Source organism: Felis catus, chromosome D3 (genome assembly GCF_018350175.1).
Source record: "Felis catus isolate Fca126 chromosome D3, F.catus_Fca126_mat1.0, whole genome shotgun sequence".
Classification (NCBI taxonomy): domain Eukaryota; kingdom Metazoa; phylum Chordata; class Mammalia; order Carnivora; family Felidae; genus Felis; species Felis catus.
This window is the reverse complement of record NC_058379.1, coordinates 20,635,803-20,658,938: the sequence shown is the minus strand read 5'-3', so window position 1 is coordinate 20,658,938 and position 23,136 is coordinate 20,635,803. Positions and strand designations below refer to the sequence as shown.

General features: G+C 46.8%; 2 gene segments (V, D, J or C); both read left to right on the top strand.

The window, feature by feature from the left end:
• Positions 1-23,136, top strand: part of LOC109496970 — a 927,213-nt gene that overhangs the window by 264,360 nt on the left and 639,717 nt on the right.
• LOC111557360 lies at positions 11,096-19,800 on the top strand. The segment is given in 3 exon segments: positions 11,096-11,243; positions 11,335-11,652; positions 19,793-19,800. Coding segments are annotated over 3 exon segments (372 nt in total).

Sequence of the window (23,136 nt, the reverse complement as noted above, 5' to 3'; positions counted from 1 at the left end):
GCCTCAGTCCACAGGGTGGGTCCACAGCCTGAGTCAAATCCCTCTGGCTCAGCTCCCCAATGACATGCACCCTGTCCCTTCTCTTCATTCTGCTGTGTCTGTGTTTGCAGGTTCCCTGTCCCAGACTGTGCTGACCCAGCCGACCTCCCTGTCTGCATCTCTGGGAACAACAGCCAGACTCACTTGCACCCTGAGCAGTGGCTTCAGTGTTGGTGGTCAAAACATGTACTGGTACCAGCAGAAGGCAGGGAGCCATCCCTGGTGTTTCCTGTAATACTTAGACTTAGAAAAGCAGCTGGGACCTGGGGTCCCCAGTCGTGTCTCTGGATCCAAAGATGCCTCCACTAACAGAGCAATTTTGCTCATCTCTGGGCTGCAGCCTGAAGACGAGGCTGAGAATTTCTGTGGTACAGATCACATCGGTGTGAGTGGCTACCGTTACTTACGGTGTCACAGATAACGAGGAAGTGAGACAAAACCCCTGGCTCCTTGTCCCTGGTCCTCTTCGTTGGGAAGCTTCTGTGGAACTCACTGTCAAGTGTAGGACAGTGGTGTTTATCACAGTGACAGAGACACATGAGGAGGTGGATGAAACCCTGAGGCCTTAGGTTCCAAATGTGAAACAATTATTGAGATGATTAGTACCTTTACTAGCAAAATAGCAATAGAACATATTCCCTGGGGTTTCTGGCATGAAATCTGTAACTCTTGCCTTTTCTTACACACAGTACCCATGGAGCCTCTAAAAAGTTAAACAAAATGTATATCAATACTAATAAATGTTAACATCACTACTATATTTTCAGCTTGCAAAACATGGGTAGAGCAGAACATGAAACCCATCCAGATGACGGCACACACGATCATACTATGTTTTATGAAACTTTACATTGACACGTATATTTTCAAGACAGAGGGTGACCTGCACTTATCCCAGCCCCTGGGGTGTGCTTTTGCCTCCAAATAAGAAAGCCAACTAAATAGATAGACCTTATGATGAGCCTCTCCTCCATGGTAAAGATTTCACCAAAAAGCAGTGTTTGTTTACCAAACCTGGAGTTTAGCAACTGCATTCTCTGAATGTACAGCATTTATTTTTGTATTTCTTTTTCTTTTCTTTTCTTTTTTTTTTTTTTGCTATTTATTTCTTTATTGGAGAATTTTTTTTTTAATTTTTAAAAATTTATTGTCAAGTTAGCTAGCATGCAGTGTATACAGTGTGCTTTTGGTTTTGGGGGTAGTTTCCCGTGATTGATCGCTTACATACAACCCCCAGTGGTCCCTAACACAGTAGCTCAGTGAGGCCCATTCCCCCAAAGAAGATACAGAGCTGGGACAGTGCCCAGTGCTCCCTGATGGGGACTCAGCAGTTGAGTTCCCTCCGGTCTGACTGAGTCCCCTGAGCAGAGACTGTATATTGTTTGCTTTGGTTTGGCTTTCCAAAGAATACATTTCTTTATTAAAGGTACCCAATTACATCATTTGGTTAAATTATCCTCATACACTTACAGAATGTCTTTTTTTTTTTTTTTTACAGTTTCAGTAATGTCTGTCTTATGTGTTTATTTTTAACATAATTTACTGTCAGAGACTGTATATTGTCGCTTTGTCTCCCCAGGGTTGAAGGCAACCTCCATCCTCTTTAGTGTGAAGTGAGCTGAGCTCCAGCACCAGGGTTCATGGACAGGCTTAGCAGTCACTGGATGGGCCCCATTTACATGGATAGCCCTTTCTGTGGCAGAGAGTGGAGGAGAAAAGGAGGCCTGGGGAGCCCCAGCCCAGTGTGGAGACCAGGGTCTGTGTCATCATGGCCTGGACTCCAATCCTTCTAGTGCTCTCCTCTAAGTGCACAGGTAGGGACAGGCCTTGGGGATGCAGGGTAGCCCTCCAGCCTGCATCAGTCTCTCAGTCTCAGACAGTGGGAAACTTTACCCTTGTCCCAGGCAGTGCTGACCCACCCACTGTCTCTCTCTCAGCATCCGTGAGAACAATAACCAGGCTCACCTGCACCTTGGGCACTGCCTTCAGAGTTGGTAGCTATGGCATAAGCTGGTTTCATTAGAAACCAAGGAGCCCTGGTAAGTCTTGTGTTATTACTCAGAATCAAGGAGTTCAGATCTGCATTTCCCAGCTGCTTATCTGGATCCAAAGATGCTTCAGCCAATGCAGGGATTCTGCTCACCTGTGGGCTGCAGCCTGAGGACGAGGCTGACTCTTACTGTGCTCTATGTCATGGCAGTGGGAGCAGCCACCGTTACTCACAGTGTCTCAGATAACGAGGAAGTGAGACAAGAACTCTTGGTCCCCCAGACCTTGTTTATGAATCTCTTTTCAGTGAGAAGCTCATGTAGAGACACATGTAGGAGGGATCATCTGCAGAAACATCTGTCCTTGAAAAGGCAAAAGAGGGACACTCGTGTTTGAATGTAAAGTGAGAAGAAGTTGGGCATCCCAGGAAGACACTGACAGATGAGGTAACAGAGCCCAACCGCACGTCCCCACGAGGTCTGGAGAAGATGCACAGGAGTAAATACTGTGCCTGCACCTGAACGTGCTTCCCAGCCAACATTCATCCACACATTGGTTCCACCACCTTATTCCATAGACTATGACCTTGTGTCAGTACGGATGCATCCATGGCGGGATAGAGTGACAATAACCCTGGTCAGAGACACAGTCTCCTCTCTCTGAACAAGCTAGACATGAACTTGGACCAGATTCTACAGACTCTCCATGAAAACAGCCCCCACACCCTCCCACCTCTTCCCCCCTCTGCTCCTTTGTCCCTCAGGCTTCAGTCCCTCTGGCTCTTCAGGTCTGACTTCTGTCTCCAAGTTAGGATTTCAGAGAAAGCTGGGAATGATCTTGCTGCAGTTTCCCATTTCTGGGACCCATCTCTAGGGAGGAGAATGAGCAGATAATAAATAAAGCTGCAAGAAACCCCTCATATTCTCCTTCCTGCTGTCACTCAACAAGACTTCTGATCCAGGGAAGTGTTAACAGGTCTGCTCTCCAATGAATCCTCACTGACTAAATAATTCCTCCCCCAGGGAACTGGTATTTTAGATATCTGCCTTTAAATGCAAGGTCTATGACCCTGGAGATGGGCAAATATCTCTCAGGATGTGGAGAAGGAATAAGAGGGATGTAAGGCCACCTGGTTTCATTTTAGGTCACACACCCAGACACACACACACACACGCACACACACAATCACACACACAACCTTCTCCTTTCTCTGAGGGTATAGTGTCCTGGATTCTGTAGTTTCCAGGTGTCTCTGTCCCTCCAGAAGTCAGGGGCAAACTCTGCTTACCCAGCCATCCTCAGTGTCAGATTCTCCATCACTAGAAAACAACAGGGACATTGAGGGTGACTGGGGCCCTGTCACCAGGGCAGCCAGGACATGTTCTGGACACCTGATCTCCTGGGACGAGGCTGTTGCTCAGGAATCCCAGGGCAAGTGTCTGTCCCCATCAACAGCTCAGTCCCCAACCATCTCTGGGCTCCAGTCAGTGCTTGAGGCTGATCAGTACATTGATTCTGGGAGCAGCAGCCTGAGTTCTGCTCCCATAGAGCCCAAGTCTCATCGGGATGTGAGTCACAGCCTCACCTGGTTCTCAGAGCTGGGCTGTTGCTCCCTCCGTCACCCCAGTGATACCTACAAACAGGCTGACCTCTGCTGAAATGTCTTCTTCCCAAACCCAGGGCCTCAGGGCCTATGATGTCAGGGACAGAGGCCCCCTTGTCTCCGCCTCTCCACTATTCAGGTGTGGGACCTTTGACAGAAACTTCTGGGTCCAGGTGAACTTGGATAATAGGGACTCATTCCTCTAGTCATGGGCGGTTGCATGAAAAAATGCTCTGCCTTGAACATGCTAGACACAAGGTAGAGGGGCTACAGCTGTGCCCACCCAAGAGACAAATCTGACCCCAACGGCTCGTCCCTTGAAGCTCTGTGTTTGATAATCCCGTCACTGAAATGGCTCTGAAGCTCATAGGAACAGGCCCCTCTTGGGGTTTTACTGGGCACCGCGTCAGTCTTTCCTACCTGCAGGGCCAAATCAATGATTAAAAAAAAAAACAAACTCAAGAGAAAAACATCAAATGAGTTCACAAAATGTTTATGGAACTCTATTAAATGAGAACAGGGGTCATTCCTTCTCCTTTGTTTTTCCACCGAATTTTTAAACCATAATTTCCATCCATATTCTCCCTGCGAAAAGCACAGATCTGTGAACAATGTACTAGTGATTCACGAGGGCGTTATCTTTGAGTTTTAATCAATCCTATTGAGACGAATTTCATGTAAAAGAACACTCATCTGTTTTTAGGTGCCAAGTTGGCTAAGTGGTGACAAATACATAAACTGTGTCACTGGATCCCTGTCAGAGCGTCTGCAGCTGTCACGTTCCCACCTGGATCTTCCCACATATTTTCCCCTTGTGCCCTAAGGCCAATGCCACACACAACCTCTCCTGGCAGGGATCCTGCAGACTTGTGTCTGTGTGCTGGGAAAAGGAATCCTAGGAGGAACCATTGCCCATAGTGTGTGGAGAACTGTTATGTCAAACAGGTGGAAGTAGTGACAGATGACAAAGATGTTCAGTGTGTAACCCCTCTAGGGTTACACACGAGGGCTTCTGCTCACACAATGCAGAGAATTGCTACCAGTCTCCTCGGTGTTGTGGGAACCTCAGGGTAATGAGACGTCTGTAAAGGGGGAAACAATCACAACACAGGAAACACCTAACACAATGCACAATGGGGACATGTATCCGTGGGGACTAGTCACTGATCTGGACATGATCCTGATCTAAGAGGAGTTTGTATAAAGCCCCATGGACAGCCAGGGAGCCCTAGACACATTCAGCCTGAGGAGTCTGAGTAGACGATAGTCTCCCCTGAGATGATGGGAGGCCATATTAAGGGGACACTTGGTCTGGCCCTAATGCAGGGGACAGGAATCAGAGCAATGGGGAGGCATGAGCTATTTCTGTGTCCTCTCCTCACCATGCACACTATGATGGGTCTGGGTCTTGACACCAGGGGGCGCACCGGTCCTGTTTCTGAGGGGTAAAGGATGATCAGAGCTGTGACTGCAGAACTGGCACTGACTGTGCCCTCTGCTCAGGGCTCAAAACTGGGACCTCCCCACACCCTGATTCTACACAGCCCCTCCCATCCCCACCCCTCCTGACATCATGGGTCAGAGGCCTTTGACCCAGGGCCAGTGAGGGGTCAGAGAGCTGGGAGTCTCATTTGCATGGAAGGGCCCTCCCTCTCTCAGAGGATGAAGAGGGGAAGGGAGAGATTAGGGGAGGCTCTGCTCAGCCGTGGGGCCACAGAAGGCAGGATCGGTGCTGACCTCCACCATGGCCTGGTCCTTTCTCCTCCTCACCCTCCTCGCTCACTGCACAGGTGACTGAATGTGGGGACAGGGGAAAGGGACACACTTTCCTGGGAGGACAAAATGGGCCCTGCTTCTTCCTCTTGTCTCTAGACCATATCATCACCCTCTCTGTGTCTCTCCCCCTTCCAGGGTCCTGGGCTCAGTCTGTGCTGACTCAGCCGCCCTCAGTGTCTGGGGCCCTGGGCCAGAGGGTCACCATCTCCTGCACTGGAAGCAGCTCCAACATCGGGCGTGGTAATTATGTGAACTGGTACCAACAACTCTCAGGAACAGCTCCCAAACTCCTCATCTATGGTAATAGCAATCGACCCTCGGGGGTCCCAGATCGATTTTCTGGCTCCAAGTCTGGCAGCACAGGCTCCTTGACCATCACTGGGCTGCAGGCTGAGGACGAGGCTGATTATTACTGTGCAGCGTGGGACAGCAGTCTCAATGCTCACACAGTGCTCCAGACCTGTGGGGAAGTGACACAAAAACCTAGTTACTCATTTGTGAAGAGCGTGAATAACCCAGCAGCTGCGTGCTCAGCTTAGTCTGTAAGTTCTGCTTATTCTTTGGCTGATGCCCTGCGCCCTGGTCCATCCAGTTGCACCCCATAGGAGTGAGGCTCCTCCTCTCCCTTCTGTCCTCAAGGTCACTCAGATTAGTTCATTCATAAACAGATGGTCGCTATGGTACCAGAAAGTCCTTGTCCTCATGAACTATGACAATTTACTTCCATGCTAGTTTATATTCATTTGTCGTCTTCTGATCTTTCAGTGAGTGAAACATCTTCTCCGTTCTGAGCCTCTCGATGGGGCCTCAGCACTGTCCCTGCTCTACTAGATGGGCATGTCAACTCTCTCGGCATCTGGTATCATTTTGCTTAGCTTTAACCAGATGACCAGTTTCTCTTATATGCTGATATTTGCGGGGAATACAGGAAACTTGCCGAACTGCAAATTGAAAAGGTGAAATAAAAACAATCTGCCCAGAGCAAATCCTGAATGTGAATGTCTATAGAAGCTTTCTTCATAACCATCACATGTAAAAGCAATGAAAACTCTGCACACGGATGTTTACACCAGCTTTTTACATAATCTCCAAGACTTGACGTGACACAGATTTCCTCCAGTAGGCTGTACGTTGTACACTGGGAACTTAGCCAGCTTTAAAACAAATGACCTCTGACGTCACAGTAACATACACCAATTGTAAATACATATTTCTCCAGAAAGGAGAACATTTAAAGTGCTGCATAACACAATTGTAATTGGATTACATTTTAGAAAAGGCACAACTCTGGAGTGTTTGAAGGTCAGTGATTGACAGGAGGCAGAGGAAGGAGCAGGAGGGTGAATGTGTGAAGCACGGCATTGCATTTATGGTGGTGACACTCTCGTACGGGACACCGTGATGGCAGCCACACCGTACTGCTGTGTTGTCACAGATCATTATACTCTGCAGCACAATAACAGCACCTTAGGGGATGCATGTAGAGTCATCTAGGAAGTCTGGGGTCTCTAATAGGGTGCACAGTGTGACATCATCCAATCTACTGCTACAAGGGCATGAACCTGCTTCGCCAAAGGGGCGGGGCGAAAAGGTGCTGACCTGAGGGACTTTGAAAAGGAGGGGAGCCTGTATGTTCAGAGACAAAAGAAACCACATGTAAGGCCCATACTCCAGTTGATGGAGTTGTATCCATGGGCTGAGTAGTCAATAATCGTGATGTGTCTGGGCTGTGCACTGGAATTGAACAATGAAGTCAATGGTTGCAGATGGTAGGAGGCAGTGTTCTCCCTTCAGGAATGGATGCTAATGTTTTATGGGGGTCTTGGTTTGTCCGTAACCAAAGTGGTGGCCAGACCCACCCTTGTGGTTCTTATTATGCCTACGAGGTATTCTTCAGCTACAACCATCAGGAATCTTTGAAAAATACGGGTTTATTACTTACAAGACCTGGAAACTACACAGCACACTTGGGGCTACAGACTGAGGTCCTTCCTGGGCAGAGAAAGAGAAGAGGAAGTGGGGGTGGGGAGCAGTGACCAGAATGCAGTGCCCCTTCCCCTGGGAGCTGAGGGGGTTGAGAAAGATCCTGTAGGTCTGCCTCCCTGTGGTTGGAGGTCCTGGAGATGTGCAGGTGGGGTGAGAGGTTCCGGTTCTTCAGCCCCACTTCATGATGCCCACTGTCCCAGGCATTTCAGTCTGATCTTGGATGCTCCACCCTCACGGACTCTCATGACCTGTCCCGAACTCACCCTTGAGTCTACAGGTCTGCAAACATCACCACCAATCATATTTTCACTGTCACCAGCCCTCCCTGGGCATCAACCTGGGAAAGACAAACCTACACCCGGCTCACCAGAAGGTAGGACATCATTAATACACACATGCCACACGAATGATGAAGGGACTGGGTACCAGAGCCAGCCTGGACTTAGGGACTCATGGGGGATCCTCTCACCCATTCTGTACAGGGGTATGGTACCTTGGGTTCTGTCCCAGGCTCCTGTCTCTCTTACACATCCACACCTGGATGGAGACTGCTCACCACGCCTGGACACCAGCCTCAGGCATAGTCACTGCTTGCTGCCACCAAGGTCAGGGTCCACCATTTATGAGCTTGAAATTCACTATTTCTACTTGTTTCCCAGATCTTCAACTAGTTTCTTAATAGAGAACCATCTCCTTATCTAACGCTTGCCTGCAGTCAAAGGAAGCACCATCTGACAGGTCCGTCGGAGCAGGAACCCCCAGTTCACACTATCCTCTTCCTGCTTCTCTCCTTGAGTTCCTTCTGCCTCACAATCCTGAGCGTCTCCTGTGAGCACAGCCTCCTGTGTCTCCACCTCCTGTTCTCCTGTCTCAGTTGCTCTCCCTGGACCACATAGTTTCTTAGGTCTTGCCCTGCCGTGTCCACCCTCCAACCCCTGGTCCACAACGTCACCAGATGGTTTCTCCACTCTGTGAAGTCACATCCCATCATGGTTAGAGCATCTTCATGCCCTGTTTTGATTTTCCCTTCTGTGAGCTCATGTAGAGAACACAGTCATCCCTTTCTTTCTCCTGAGATGTAGGAAATGACAACACAGATACATGTAATGTGAGAGTAGTTGGAACCCATTGCTTTAATGTACAAGAACTCTGGAACACTGAACATGAAGGTAACGTGCTAAATCTCTCAAAGTTCATACATCAGTGAAAGCCATACTGATGATGGAGTGTTTGGATTTGTTTTATGTTCAGGAAGGGAGGAGGATGAGGGACAAAGAAAGGTGGAAGAGTCAGCAAAGTGAGACCTTGTGGTTGGACATGGATGCAGGCTATTCTTTACACTTTTGTTTATTGTTTTTCAACTTGAACAGGGCCATGACCTATATCTATCTATTCCCTTATCTATATCTATATCTATATCTATATCTATATCTATAATCTACTTATCTATCTATCTATCTATCTATCTATCATCTATCTATCTTTCCATCTCTAGCTTTTTTCTTATGAGGGATGATGTATGCATATCCTGCTATAAAGTTCTACTCAGAGTTGCCAAAATATGTGTTTCATCCATGATGTCAGGTTATCTCGCATCTCCTCCCAACAAGCTGAGGAAGAGGCAGCTTGGAGACCTTGGAGGAGATGGGAATTCAGGATTTTAAGTAATAGGAAAGAAGGGAAGTTGGAGGTAGAGATCAAGGGGCGTGGCTGTTCAGGGAGTGGAGAAGGGGGGGGCAGACCATAATGAACACATTGGGTAGGAAAGACTTTGGGTTTTATGCCAACAGCACTGAAGGACCTGTCTGAGTTCGATGTGGGTGTTTCTGGTCACAGAAATTTACTAAAAAGGGCTTTGAGTCGAGAAGTGTGGGAATCATTTGCACAGTGCAAGTTGAGGTAGATCCATGGTGCAATGAGAAAGTGAGGGTTTATGGAAGCAAATGCTCAGACATTGAACACATCTGAAAAACATTAAAGTCTCACATTTAACCTCTATTAAACTAAGACAATGTGTAATAAAATACAGGTAGGGGGGCGCCTGGGTGGCGCAGTCGGTTAAGCGTCCGACTTCAGCCAGGTCACGATCTCGCGGTCCGTGAGTTCGAGCCCCGCGTCAGGCTCTGGGCTGATGGCTCAGAGCCTGGAGTCTGTTTCCGATTCTGTGTCTCCCTCTCTCTCTGCCCCTCCCCCGTTCATGCTCTGTCTCTCTCTGTCCCAAAAATAAATAAAAAACGTTGAAAAAAAAATTTTTTAAAAATACAGGTAGGGAATTTTCTTTTAATATAAGGAAATGTTATGACACCAAAACAAACTCCTGACAAGAGATACATGACACAGATATGCAGAACCTACAAATTTGGGGAATATAAAGTCAACTCCTAAGATTAAAAAGTATGGGACACTCTCCACTGGTAAATGTGAAGCTAACCAAAGCTATTGTACGTATGTATGTATGTATGTATGTATTTATCTACTGATCAATACATCAAATGTAATTATTAGCAACACATTCAATTCAATTTTTTGAGATGTTGGCTGAATTATCCTCTTTGGAATATGCCACTAGGTGAGTGTATTCCTACAAAATTCTCTTTCTATTCCTTTCCTGGGAACAACCTCTACAATTTCTTCCAAGCAGCTCAATTGTCCCCTCTTCTGTGACACCTGACCTGATGCACACCTGGGTCATTCAGCTTTGTCTAGAACATCCTTTAATTAATTATATATGCACATATTTGCACATCCCATGGACCAGGGCTTCTCCTGGAGGGAGAAGTTACAATAATTAAACACAAGGATCAGAATCATGGTACAGGTATCATTACCTTTTGAAAGTTCTGTTTAAGCCACTTACCTTGTAGGACACATTTACATTAGTACCTGTCTTTGCTGCTAAAAGAAATCTGAGGAGGATTTTCAGTTTTACAAAGGAAGAAGAACTAAAATAGCATCCAGCCTTTGTTTTGCAGGAAGCCTCTACAGAGACAGGGAGCAATCAAGCAGCATCAAGGGTGCCATCTAGCTCCTCTCCTGAGAACTGCACACACAGCATCTCAGCACCAGGGCACCAGAGCTTTGAACTGTGTACGTTATGTGCTCTTACTCTCCATACATTTTGTGCATCTGAGAACAAGATGTGTCCATAGGTATTAGAGAAGCCTAGGAAAGGTTGCTTTTTGAGTCTGGAAACATGCAACCAATTGTCCATATAAATTAATGTTAATGGCTTCTTTGCCTTCTGCCGTTTGTGGCTAAGGTTCTTAGGGGTGATGTACTTTCAGATAGCAGGGGGAACATGTGCTAAGGATTGGACGATGGATGTGTGCAAAGACAGGGACCTGGTGAGCTGCAGAAACCAGCTGGGCTCTCGGGGCTTTGAGACACAGTGAGTGCTGTACCCTGTGACCAGGAGGGGTGCTGTGGGACTGTCTTGTGCTTCCTACAAAGCTGCTTAGCGAGGACCATTCAGTCAAGGGCACCTGACCCGGGGACTGAGCCCTGTGCTCCTGGTGGGGACTCAGCAGTTGCGTCCTCTCTGGCCTAGCAGAGTCCCCTGAGGAGGGACCTTTGTGTTGTTTCAGCAGGTGCTTCCTCCCAGGGATCTCCCCAGGGGTGAAGCCAACCTCCATCCTCCTCAGTGTGTGGTGTCTGGCCGGGTTCCGGCATCAGGGCCGAGGGAGGGGCTGGGCAGTCACCAGATGTGCCTCATTTGCATGGACGGCCCTCCTCTGGCAGATAGTGGAGGAGAAAAGGAGGCCTCGGGCAGCCCTGCCAGCAGTGGGGACCAGGATCTGTATCACCATGGCCTGGACTCCTGTCCTCCTCATGCTCCTCTCCCATTGTGCAGGTGGGGAAAGGCCTCACGGAAACTGGGCAGCCCTCAAAATCACTCCTCCTGAAGTCAGAATCTTGAGAAATTTCTCCCTGTTTCTTTGCAGGTTCCCTGTCCCAGCCTGTGCTGACCCAGCCGTCCTCCCTGTCTGCATCTCCGGGAACAACAGCCAGACTCACCTGCACCCTGAGCAGCGGCTTCAGTGTTGGAGGCTACTACATAAGTTGGTTCCAGCAGAAGCCAGGGAGCCCTCCCCGGTATCTCCTGTACTACTACTCAGACTCAGATAAGCACCAGGGCCCTGGGGTCCCCAGCCGCTTCTCCGGGTCCAAAGATGCCTCGGCCAATGCAGGGCTTCTGCTCATCTCTGGGCCGCAGCCTGAGGACGAGGCTGACTATTACTGTGCTACAGATCATGGCAGTGGTTACTCACAGTGACTCAGATAACGAGGAAGTGAGATAAAAACCTCTGGGTCCACAGATTTTGTCTCCAAGCCTCTTTTATTGAGAAGCTTCTGTGGAGGATCCTATAGGGGAGAGTCCTCTGTGGTGAGACCTGTCCTTGAGGAGGTTGAAGTGACACACAAGAAATTTAATAGTGAACATATGGGAGTCAACATAGACCTAGAAAGTCAAAAGACACGCAGGCAAAATGAGATCTATGTTTTTCTGAATTACATGGAAGGAGGTAGGGGTCTAGTATTCAATGCAAATAAATGCACTTCACAGACAGAAGAAGAAGAATAGAGTAGGTGTTTCATAAACAATGTGTGCAGGGCCCCTGGGAAACGATGGGACACAGAGGACTGTGACCAAACAGGCTTTGCTGGGTCCCCGTCTGCCCCACCTCGTTCATATCCTAGTGCAGTTGTCTGTGGTGCCAGCTGTCTTCCTGGGGCAGCTGCCCCCCCTGAATGTTTCAGTCACTTGAAGAGACATGAAGAGCTTTTCCTGAGTGTATGGGCATCGACTGCTTTTTAACTCATGATAACCTTCATGTCGGTGTGGCCCATCCAGGGGAGGCCTGCCTTGTGCCCTGCAGTTCTGGTAAAAAGTTGCTAAGGCCAAGGTCAAAAGGTTGCTGCCTGTGTTCTCCTCTAGGATTTTGATGGTTTCCCATCTCACATTTAGGCCTTGCATCCATTTTGATTTTATTTTTGTATAGAAAAATAAGTGTAAGAAAGTGGTCCGGTTCTATTCTTCCGCATGTTTCTGTCCAGTTTACCCCATGCCATTTGTTGAAAAGACTGTCTTTTTTCCATTGGATATTCTTTCCTGCTGTCGGACATGAACTGGCCATGTATTTGGGTTTTCTATTCTGTTCCATTGATCTCTGTGCCTGTCCTGTGCCAGTACCATACTGTCCTGATGACTCGAGCTCTGTAATCCAGCTTGAAGTCCAGAATCAGAGTCTCTTTAAATAGATGCTATATTATATTCACAGGCTATAAAACACAGACCCTGCTAAATATTTAATGTTACCGAGCTTTTGTGACTCCAGCATGGCTTTGAGGCCAGTGACCTCAGTGTGATCTCCCTGTTTGCCTGGGTGACAGTCCCATGTTGCTGGACATGTGATGCCGCTGTTCCTGTCCTCATTTCCAGCAGCTTCCTTTCTTCAATGAATGCGATTTTGTTCCCTCTGTTCCTTTCTACCCTGATGTCTAATTTGGCATCTGTTCAGACTCTGGCCACTTCATTCAGTACTTGTTTCATCCTATGTAGTTCAAGGTTTATTTTCTCATTTTCTGAGGATGGAAATTCATAGCCTGAGGTCCAGTCAATCACCTCCTTGTGTCCCACGTGGGGACACACCCTTCCGTGTCCTGTGCTGTGCCACAGCTGTCCCTTCAGTGTCCCCAACCAGCTCTCCCTGTCACAAATTCTGTCCTAGGACTTCCCACAGAGCAAAATCTCTAATGAGCAGCGCTGACGGCAGGCAAAGCCTGGATAAAAAGTCTCTGGGGGGGGGGGGGGCGCCTGGGTGGCGCAGTCGGTTAAGCGTCCGACTTCAGCCAGGTCACGATCTCGCGGTCCGTGAGTTCGAGCCCCACGTCAGGCTCTGGGCTGATGGCTCGGAGCCTGGAGCCTGTTTCCGATTCTGTGTCTCCCTCTCTCTCTGCCCCTCCCCCGTTCATGCTCTGTCTCTCTCTGTCCCAAAAATAAATAAACATTGAAAAAAAAAAAAAAAGAAGAATGGATAAATTCACATTTGTTAAAAGAGTTCTTCCCTCCATGGGGCCCAGAGCACCCCGGGTGACCTCTCCTCTCCCTCCCTTTCTCCACACGATCCAGCCACAGGGGTCTCAGGCACACACCATGTTCTCCTGAGATATCTTGGGGTGCAGGCTAAACCTTCCTAAGGACCCTGTATTGCATGAGCATTTATGGCAGCCTTTGCCTGGGAGGAGCTGGACCCTCCACTGTGACCACCAGCCATAATGACACCTGCCCAATGTCCTATACCCATTTCATTAATTGTCAGACCCTTGCATTCCGACTCTCCTGAAGTTTGAAATAACTCGCATACACACTGACTGTACCTGTCAGTGGCTTCTGGATCTGAATGACTTCTTCCCAGTTTCTTATGCAATGTATCAGAACTCTCAGGGAAATTAAAAACAGAAAAGGCAACAAAGTGACGATGATAACACAGACACTTTGTATGGTCATCCACGTGTAAATATCAGAGCCTATCGAGCTGGCTTTTGTTCTCTTCACAAAGGCACATCAAATTAGTTAGTTTTCAGAGTGCAGGCACCATCCTGGCTGGTGGACAGTCCTCCACAATATGTACTCTGTATCTCCAGGGGTCAGAGCCGAGGCCCTCCCTTCCCTCCAGGCTCCTGTGCTCAGGGCTGACTGAGTTGCTGTGTGTCTCCGCTGGCCTGGCGCACTGGCTGGGTACCTGCCCTTCAGGTGTGATGTCGGGAGATGGCGACTAGCCCTGGGAGGAGCTTTGGGTGTCAGGTTAGCAAACCTCCCAGTGGGGCTTGTGAGGGTAAGGAGGAAGTGCCACCATTGCTACAAAATGCTGAGCCTGCTCTCAGGAAGGTGGGTGAAGTAGATCCCTCAGATGTGAGTTTCCCACAGCTGCCACCACCAGGGCCCAATGGGCACCCCCGTGGCTGGCGTCCCGAGCCCCCAAGGCACTGACTGTGTCCTATTCTCCTCTCCTCATCAGTGATCCCAGTAGTAGGAAGGCAGTGGGGTACCAGGAGCAGGATCTCCCTCATGTGTGCACAAAGGAAGTCAACCCCATGGGTCTTTCCAGGAGGAAGTCCTGTCATTAGTGACAGCTTGGACGAATCTGCAGGACATTGCCCTACGTGAAATAAGCCCAGCGGAGAAAGACAAATACTGTGCAATCTCATTTACATGTGGAATCTGCAGGAAGAAAACAAATTTTTTAATTGCTATAACTTGTTAGTGATGGGGTGAGTTACAATAGGGGAGCACATATAAGGGTGGCAAGGGTATTTGTTTGACTATAGCTTCTTAAATATAATTTTGATTTTCAACTTTTAGTTACTAATTACGAAAATACAGGGGCGCCTGGGTGGCTCAGTCGGTTAAGCGGCCGACTTCGGCTCGGGTCATGATCTCGCGGTCCGTGAGTTCGAGCCCCACGTCGGGCTCTGTGCTGACAGCTCAGAGCCTGAAGCCTGTTTCAGATTCTGTGTCTCCCTCTCTCTGACGCTCCCCCGTTCATGCTCTGTCTCTCTCTGTCTCAAAAATAAATAAACGTTAAAAAAAATTTTTTTAAAAATTACGAAAATACACATAACGGTAAATTTACTAGTTTAATCATTCTCAGAGACGCTAAGTGTATTTGCAGTGTTATGTAACCGTCACAACTACCCATTTCTAGGACCTTTTCATCATTCCCAACAGTAACTGCACCAGCAGGGGAATGGGTAACCTGGAATGGCAGTGGAACCAGGGCCCAGGACCCCGTGCCAACGCAGGAAGCAGCAGAGAAAAGAGGGCAGCTCCTGCAGCGGCTCTTGGCAGGTGTGCCCCGACCCAGGTGAAAGCGTCCTTTGGGCTGCGTTTCTTACCCCAGATTGACCATGTGGATGCACGCTGCCCACCATGGCATGAGTATCAATGTGTCCCATTGCACGGGGTCCGGCATTTCCAGCTCTCTCTCCCAAAATGTGTCAGGAAACACCAGTGAGAACCTGAGGATCTCATCTGGGGCATCTGCGGTATGATTCACGCACATTCCTGGCTGAATCCCCTTCAAAATCCACGTTAGCTCTCTTCCAGAGACCGTGCAAAGTCCTTGTTTTCAGCCTACATCCTCCCTGGTGGTCAAGGGGAACTTGCATTTATTTCTGGTCTCTTTTTTTCCTGTGGCATCTATCTATGTGTCTCATTCTACACCAGTACCACACTGTTTTCATGACTACAAAATTTGAAAGCAGAAAGTATGATGACTCCAGCTTTGTCCTTTGTGGGAGATGCAGGAGAGAAGCCTCCAAGGAAAAGACTTCAAAAGGGAAGGGCTGGAGAAGGTGCAAGGCTTTAGGACATGTTTACATAGCTGAACGTGTCCAAGGTGGATCCTCCTTCACATCTGACCCTTCCTAGTGATACAGAAATCAGTTAACTGGAAATTCAACCTTGAAAAGCTAGACCATTCGATTGAGTAACACACTTGCTTAGCTGACTTTATGTACGTAGTCTTTAGCAGTTATCCTAATAAAAAGAAGCTTCATTCTAGAGTTGGGGCCTCATTCCGACTCGAGTATGAGGACCTTCACTTAACGGCACTTTGCGGACTCACCTTTTGTGACTCTGGCCATACACCCTGCAACAGTTCTTTCCCAAGATTGCTTTGGCCCCTGGAGGCTTTTCTGACTCGATACAAACTTCAGGACTTTTTTTCTATTTCTGTGAAAAAATGTCATTGGACTTTTCACAGAAATTGTATTTAATCTATAGATTGATTTGGGTAGTATGGACATTTTAAAGTTACTTTTGTTGTGAAAAGCACCAAATTTAGGAATTACCTGGAGGTTACATGTGAGGTATAAGGATGTGTCTAAGATAACACCCGTGCCTGTGGGTAAGAATCTGGATGGATGATGACGGTCCAAAATAAAATGGAGATGTATGTTTTAGCCATAAGTTAAAGAAAGTGATATGTGTATTTTTTTCTTTTTTTTATTCACTGATTTATTTTTTAATTTAAAAATATTGACTGAGTGCCAGCTAAGTATCAACAAGCTCCACATACTGTGCTATGAGGAACAAACAGAATTGTGAGGTCATGGACATCTGTTGGGTTTTCATCTAACTCACTATGAAAGACAGTGATCAGATGTTTTATGTGAAGTTCAGAGAGAAACAGTAAGCATTTGTAGGAATAGGACATACAGTTCTATGTTAAGTGAGAGTGGTTGGCCAGAAGTGTGTATATATGTATATCCATATCTAATATTTTATGTAAGTAATTTGTGTTTCATATGTATGATTACACACACACACACACACACACACACACACACATATATATATATATATATACTTAAATCATACACACACACACACCTTAAATCATACACACACACACACAAGGTCAGGGCACAGGGTTATAGGGAATGAACTGCAAGAGTGGGAAATGTCTTGAGTTGAGAGAGAGATTGGCTGTCCCCTCAGGCCTCCCACATAGACGCTGTGGAGGGACGTATGTGCCCTCTGCCCTTGTGCTCTCTGGGCTCAGGTCACATTCTCCCTGATAGTCTGTAGGGGTCTAAGCTGGAAACCCAGGCCTGGGGTCCTACATTGTGCCCTCTGCTCTGTGCTCACTGCAGCCCAGGAGAGGCCTCCCAGCCCCAACTCACATCCAGCTTTCCCCAAATTCAGTTCCGGCACCCCAGGGGATGGAATGACTTGCATGAAGGGTTCCACTCTGCTGTCCCAGGAGGGGAGCGAGAGGTTTGTGCAGGTGTCTCACTTGTGTGCTCAGAAGCAGAACCTGGTGCATATCCTCCATGGCATGGACCCCTCTTCACTTATTTGCAAACCACCCTTGTATGGATGCCGTGCTAACTGATCTGGATGATACCCATTTTAATAAGAGGCTGTCTAAATAAGCATAATTTAGTTTTCTTTAGCGCTCTATCAAGTAATTACAGATTTCATTTTTTTAATTTTTATTTTCCAATATCTGTTATCCCCTTGTCATTTTTAAACTGTGTATACTTTTGAAGATTCCATTTTTGTTCAAAACTTTAGCCAGTGACTCTTCCATTCTGTTATGAAAATTATTATGTGATTATTAGACAATTTTTCTAGTTTTTGTATCATACATTTTTGCTTTCCTTGTGGTAGGGAGGTGGGCTGTTTCTCTTTTCTCTTCTTCCTTATCCCTCGTGGCTGGCAGGTGCTTACTGTCTCCTTCCCCCTCTTTTCCCATCACTGAGGTGTTTCCAGAGCTGCTCTCCCAACTTCCTCGCCCATCTGCTCACAACAGTGCATCTGAGGCCTCCTATCTCCCTCCTGCTCGCCCTGAATGCCCATCCTGCGGTCAGGGTCAGGTCTCCCCACACGCTGTCCTGTGTCTTCACACTTAGGGGACTTTCTCCTCTGAGGGTGGTTCAGGCCACTGCTAACTTTCTCCTTCTCTCTTCACAGATGTTTCTGGAACTGACTTCTCTTTCCACTAAAGCTCATGACTTGTGGTGTGAGCGTGCGAGCGAGGCCACCAGGGTCCCTGCATTTACTTTTGCATTTGCATTTACTTCCTCATTTATTTCACTTCCATGTTGTGTGAAGATGATGCATGGTCTGCCTCATGTGTTAAAAGAGTGTGAGTCTTGTGTAGTTTCTTCTGCCTTCTTAATCATGCAGGTGTTTTTAAGAGCTGTCATGGATATTTCACCTTAGCTACTTGGAAATTCTCATGAAAATTTTGTTTAAATGTGAAAAAATCATATCAAAAGGAAACCAACTTTAAAGAATACTTCTTAAATTAATTACTGTTTTTATTTTTTTACTGGATTCTAACATTGATATAAGGAGTAAAAACGATCAAATATATTTAGTTTATATGTGTTGCATCCACACGACTCCTGAAACAGAATGCTACGGGCACCAGTGACAGTCACAACAAAGTTTATTACAATGAGAGGCAAGGCCGACCGATCGGGACCAACACTGTTGATAAGAGTGCGGCCTCGAACAGCCGGGGTACAGAGTTTTTATAACCGATCACATCGTTTTATCATCACCTGGGAACAGAACAAAGAAACAGGTTCCAGATGAGTTAGAAACAGTTGCCTAATGAGGTGTTTACTTTAGACTTTCAGCCTCTAAGTTGCAACCAGTGGATCTCCTTGACCCTGCCTCTGATGCTCTTCTCTTTGAACTTTTGTTTCCTTAATTGGTGAAGCCTAATTTACAAGGGTATGAGGCGTGGTTTACCAGAGCAAAGCAAGGCTGTTATCTCTTAACCTTCAGTGTCAACACAAAGCTGTTATTTTTCAAGCTAAGCATTAGCCCTACACTACAATTTAACCCTTACAATATGTATTGGCAATTTCTTATTAATACATTCAATAAATGTCACTAAAACCACAGGTAAAGAGTAGGGAGAATAAGCCAGGTTTTCTTGTTAAGGGATGAAATGTATCAGGTCCAAGTGTCACAGAACCACCATGAGTTCACTCCTTGGTGACTCACAGGGGGAGAGGCTGCACTAGATGTCACACAAAGGAATCTTGATCTGCAGCCAATAAGGAGATCAGGGGAGTAACTTCCAAAGCTGTGACTCCCTGATGGAGGAGAGTGGGTTCCTTTGATTCAGGGTTAGGATGGAGACCCAGAAGAGGGAGTTTTGTCATCTCACGTAAGGTGGCACCAGGTTGTGCAGGGGTCCTGAGAGCACGGGCCTGTGTGTGTATCCTGTGAGGTGTTAGCTGAAGCTTGTGCTCCTCCGAGAGTGGAGACTGAACATCATCCTGAGGTGGAGGTCCCTGGAGGACACGCCGGGGTCCATCTGAGCAGGTGGAGTTGGTGGAGGATGTAACTGGTCTAGGCTGCCAAGCCCGTCCTGCTGTTTGCCTCTGAAACAGAAGGTTGACTTTCCTGTGAAAAAAGAAGGGGTGTCAGTGCAGGTCCTGCTGGGGACAGTTTTAACCTCATTAACCCTTTGGGGCGCGGTTTGAACCCTGCAAAAACAACTGAAGAATGTGCTTTAGGTCAGCTTTACTTTTGAAACAACACTGGGTGTGACACCACTGAGTTCTTGTCTCTGATGTGGTCAGACTGTTTCCTGACCTCGTAGAGACTTAGTTTTCGCATTCCCTTTGTTCCCTTAAAATCTTCTATGACCAGGTTGTTGTATTTATTTGTTCCAACGCTTCCTAGAAGGTTCTGCAAGATGTGTACTGGGCAAGTAGAGCCTGCAGGGTATGGATTCCAGAAAACAGCTGGGGGCTTAAATTATTGCTTTTGGGTCAGGAAAGCTGTCTCCTCTTTTTCTGTCTTTATTTTTCTTTTGTTTTGGTTTTGTTCTAGGGACCTCCAAACTTTCTGCTTATAGAAAGCTCAAGGTATTTAGATGAAAAATATTGCACTGATAAGAAAATTCAGTGAAGTCACCAGAAATATAAATTAAAGTTTCTATTAATTATTTCAATAATCTTTAAATAATAATGATACTTTTTCATAAGTTAAAAATAATGAAGGGAGGGGGCTCCTGGGTGGCTCAGTCAGTTATTAAACATTCAACTTTGGCTCAGGTCATGATCTCATCGTTCCCAAGTCTGAGCCCCGCCTTGGGCTCTGTGCTGACAGCTCAGAGCCTGGAGCCTGTTTCAGATTCTGTGTCTACCTCTCTCTATGCCCCTCCCCCACTTGCACTCTGTCTCTCTGTGTCTGTATCTGTCTCTCTCTCTCTCTCTCAAAAATAAATAAACATTAAAACCTTTTTTAAATTTTTTTTTTAGTGTTTGTTTTTGACAGAGAGAGCGAGCGAGCGAGAGAGAGAGAGAGCGACAGAGCATGAGCGGGGGAGGGGCAGAGAGAGAGGGAGACACAGAATCCAAAGCAGGCTCCAGGCTCTGAGCTGTCAGCACAGAGCCCGACACGGGGCTCAAACTCACGAACCGTGAGATCATGACCTGAGCCGAAGTCGGACGCTCAACCCACTGAGCCACCCAGGCGCCCCAATTAACGTAAACACTTTAAAAATATGATGAAGGGATGCCTGGGTCACTCATCTGTTAAGTGACTGACTGCTTATTTCATCTTATGTTAGGATCACGGTCGTGAGATCGAGCCCCAGGTCAGGCTGTTGCCAAGCATGGAGCCTGCTTGAGATGCTCCCTCTCCTTCTCCCTCTGCCCCTCCCCTGCAGTCACTCTCTCTCTCTCCATTCCTCTCTCTCAAAAAAATAATAATGAAAATGATTTTAATATTATTACCAACAAAATAAAAGTGCTAATGTTACTGGACAAAGAACCAGTTCCAAAGTCGGGTTCTGCTATAGTCACTGAAAAATCAGTGCTGGAGAGACGAGTGAAGGTGAGAAAGGAAGCCGGCAACCTGGGAAGACTATGGACAGATGTCTCCAAACCCATCTTTCTTGTCCAGGTGAAGCCAGAGGGTTCACCACGGGAAGGTGTCAAAATGGTAGGGGCTCTGTGCAGGAGAAGCAGGTGCCCAGACCATGAACCATATGAAGACATGACCCTGCACACACTTACTGACATCTGCTGTTTGACTTATCCTCTGGGAGCCTTTGGTCCTTCACTCCTCAAGGCCAGTGGTCTGCAAATCTGAAGGAAAGTAGGATAGTTCTGCTATAGGCCAAAAAACTTTGGTCAGCAAATGAAGAATGCTTAAGCTTGAAGCAAGTTTTATTTTAAGAATAGTGGGAGTGCTGGTGCGCATGGGTGGCTCGGTTAAGCGTCTGGCTCTTTATTTCTGCTCGGGTCATGATCTCATGGTTTGTGATCTCATGGTTTTCGCATTGGGCTCTGTTCTGACAGGGTGGAGCCTGCTTCGGATTCTCTCTCTCTTTCTCTCTGCCCTTCCCCACCTCTGAAAATATATGTAAAAAATTGTTTTCAAATCTTAAAAAAAGACCAGTGGGAGCGCTATTACAGTAAGAACAAATATCCTGAGATGTGTGCAATCTGTATATCACAGGGAATTGTAAAACTCCCTGAAGAATGTGAAAGCCCGTTTGAAAAAAGTGGTGAACATATTGTTGTTGTCTTTAAGAAGAAAACAAAATATAGACATTGTAACAGTTCACAGGTGAGCTCCTGCAAGTTATCTTCTAGCTTCTGTTTCCAATTTGGGGTCTGGATGGGAGATACATTCTAACTTCAAGGAAATCTAGAAAAGTCTGACTATGTACTATGGACGGGGAAAGGCGTAACAATGGATTACAGAGAGGGATGGGAGAAATGGAGGATCACAGAGTGGCTGAGCTAGGGACTCCCTAGAGGGAGTCTCATAAATTCAGAGCGAGAACAGTCAGCACGGCCACGTGCACCTGCAGCCACAGGCAGCTGGGGAGGAAGTGGCATAGTGGGTTCTGTGGGGGCTGTTAGCGAGGCAAGCAAGACTAATGTCGGTGGTTACAAAGAATACATTATGATGATAAGGATGATCCGTGATTTTAAAGTAAGTGAGGAGGAACAGGGAGTCTAAGGAAATGAAAAAAACAAGCAGGGTATTTCGCAGTACAGTGAATCAGGGTCCAGGTTGTTGGAGATAACAGGCCATGGGGGTCCTTATCCAGCAGTGGAAGAAGAATCTGTAATAAAGGCAAGGGTCCATTGATACACCTTATTTATATACAGTGTTCTTTTTATATCAGTCCTAATGTGCAGAGCAATTTTAGAATAGGCTTAAAGGTAATAGATACATCACTGCATCAGAAGAAAACTATGAACTGCCAAGAAAATACCAATAAGTACATTAAAACCCAGAGTAGGGTGCAAGGGCAGAAAATACTTTCCCCACCAGTATTGTGTTTTCATGTACAGACCGATGGGAGAGGCCAGGGCCTGTCCCCTGGGATTGAGGGAACCTATCAGGAGACCCTCACAAAACAACAGCTGCAACACGTTTGGCACAACAGTAACACGTAAGAGAATCTGTAAGGGAGACCCATGCCAGCTGTAATGATGGGTGAATTTATAGGTCAGTCTGGGTAATTACATGCTTAATGTCGGTTTTTAGATAATCCTAGATTGTTAATCACCCAAGGCACCTGCCAGAAGCCAACTCACTGCCAGATTATGTGGAATATCTGTAGAGGTGACAAGTAGACGTGAAGAATGAGACCCGAACACCTTGGTTCTGTCCTTAATCCCTTGTATCTGAACAAAATCTCCTGTTTGGCAGCTGGTTTCCAGCACGTGTGGGCTCAGGGCATGTGTTCTTCAGGCCTCCAGATGGGATCCTCACAAGGACTTTTTCTACCCATGCTGGTAGTCGCTCCAGAGCAAAGTTTCTTTCCTTTTCCCCAAGTTATTAGAAGCACTGGCATATTTGGCCAACTTCAAAGGCAATGACTATGAGAGAAGATCACAGAGGGTTCAGGAGCATTGTAGCAGATGGAGAGCACCCGGCCCATGACTCATATGTAGTATGACCTGACTGACTGGAAAATCTGATACTCAGTGTCTATACTGTAAGAGAAGATGTGTACCATTTCTCCAGAGTAATGACAAAAATAAAATCTAATAGTGAAAACCAATAAACCAGAAACAGAATTTATTTCAGATCAATTGTCAAACTTCTTTCTGTACAGTTGAGCAGTACAAAATAAATACACAAGTAAATGTGTATGAGAAAGGAAGGAAAGAAAAAAGGATGGAAGGAAGTAGGGAAGAAGGAAGGGAGGAAGGAAGGAAGGGAGGGGGGAAGGAAGGAAGGA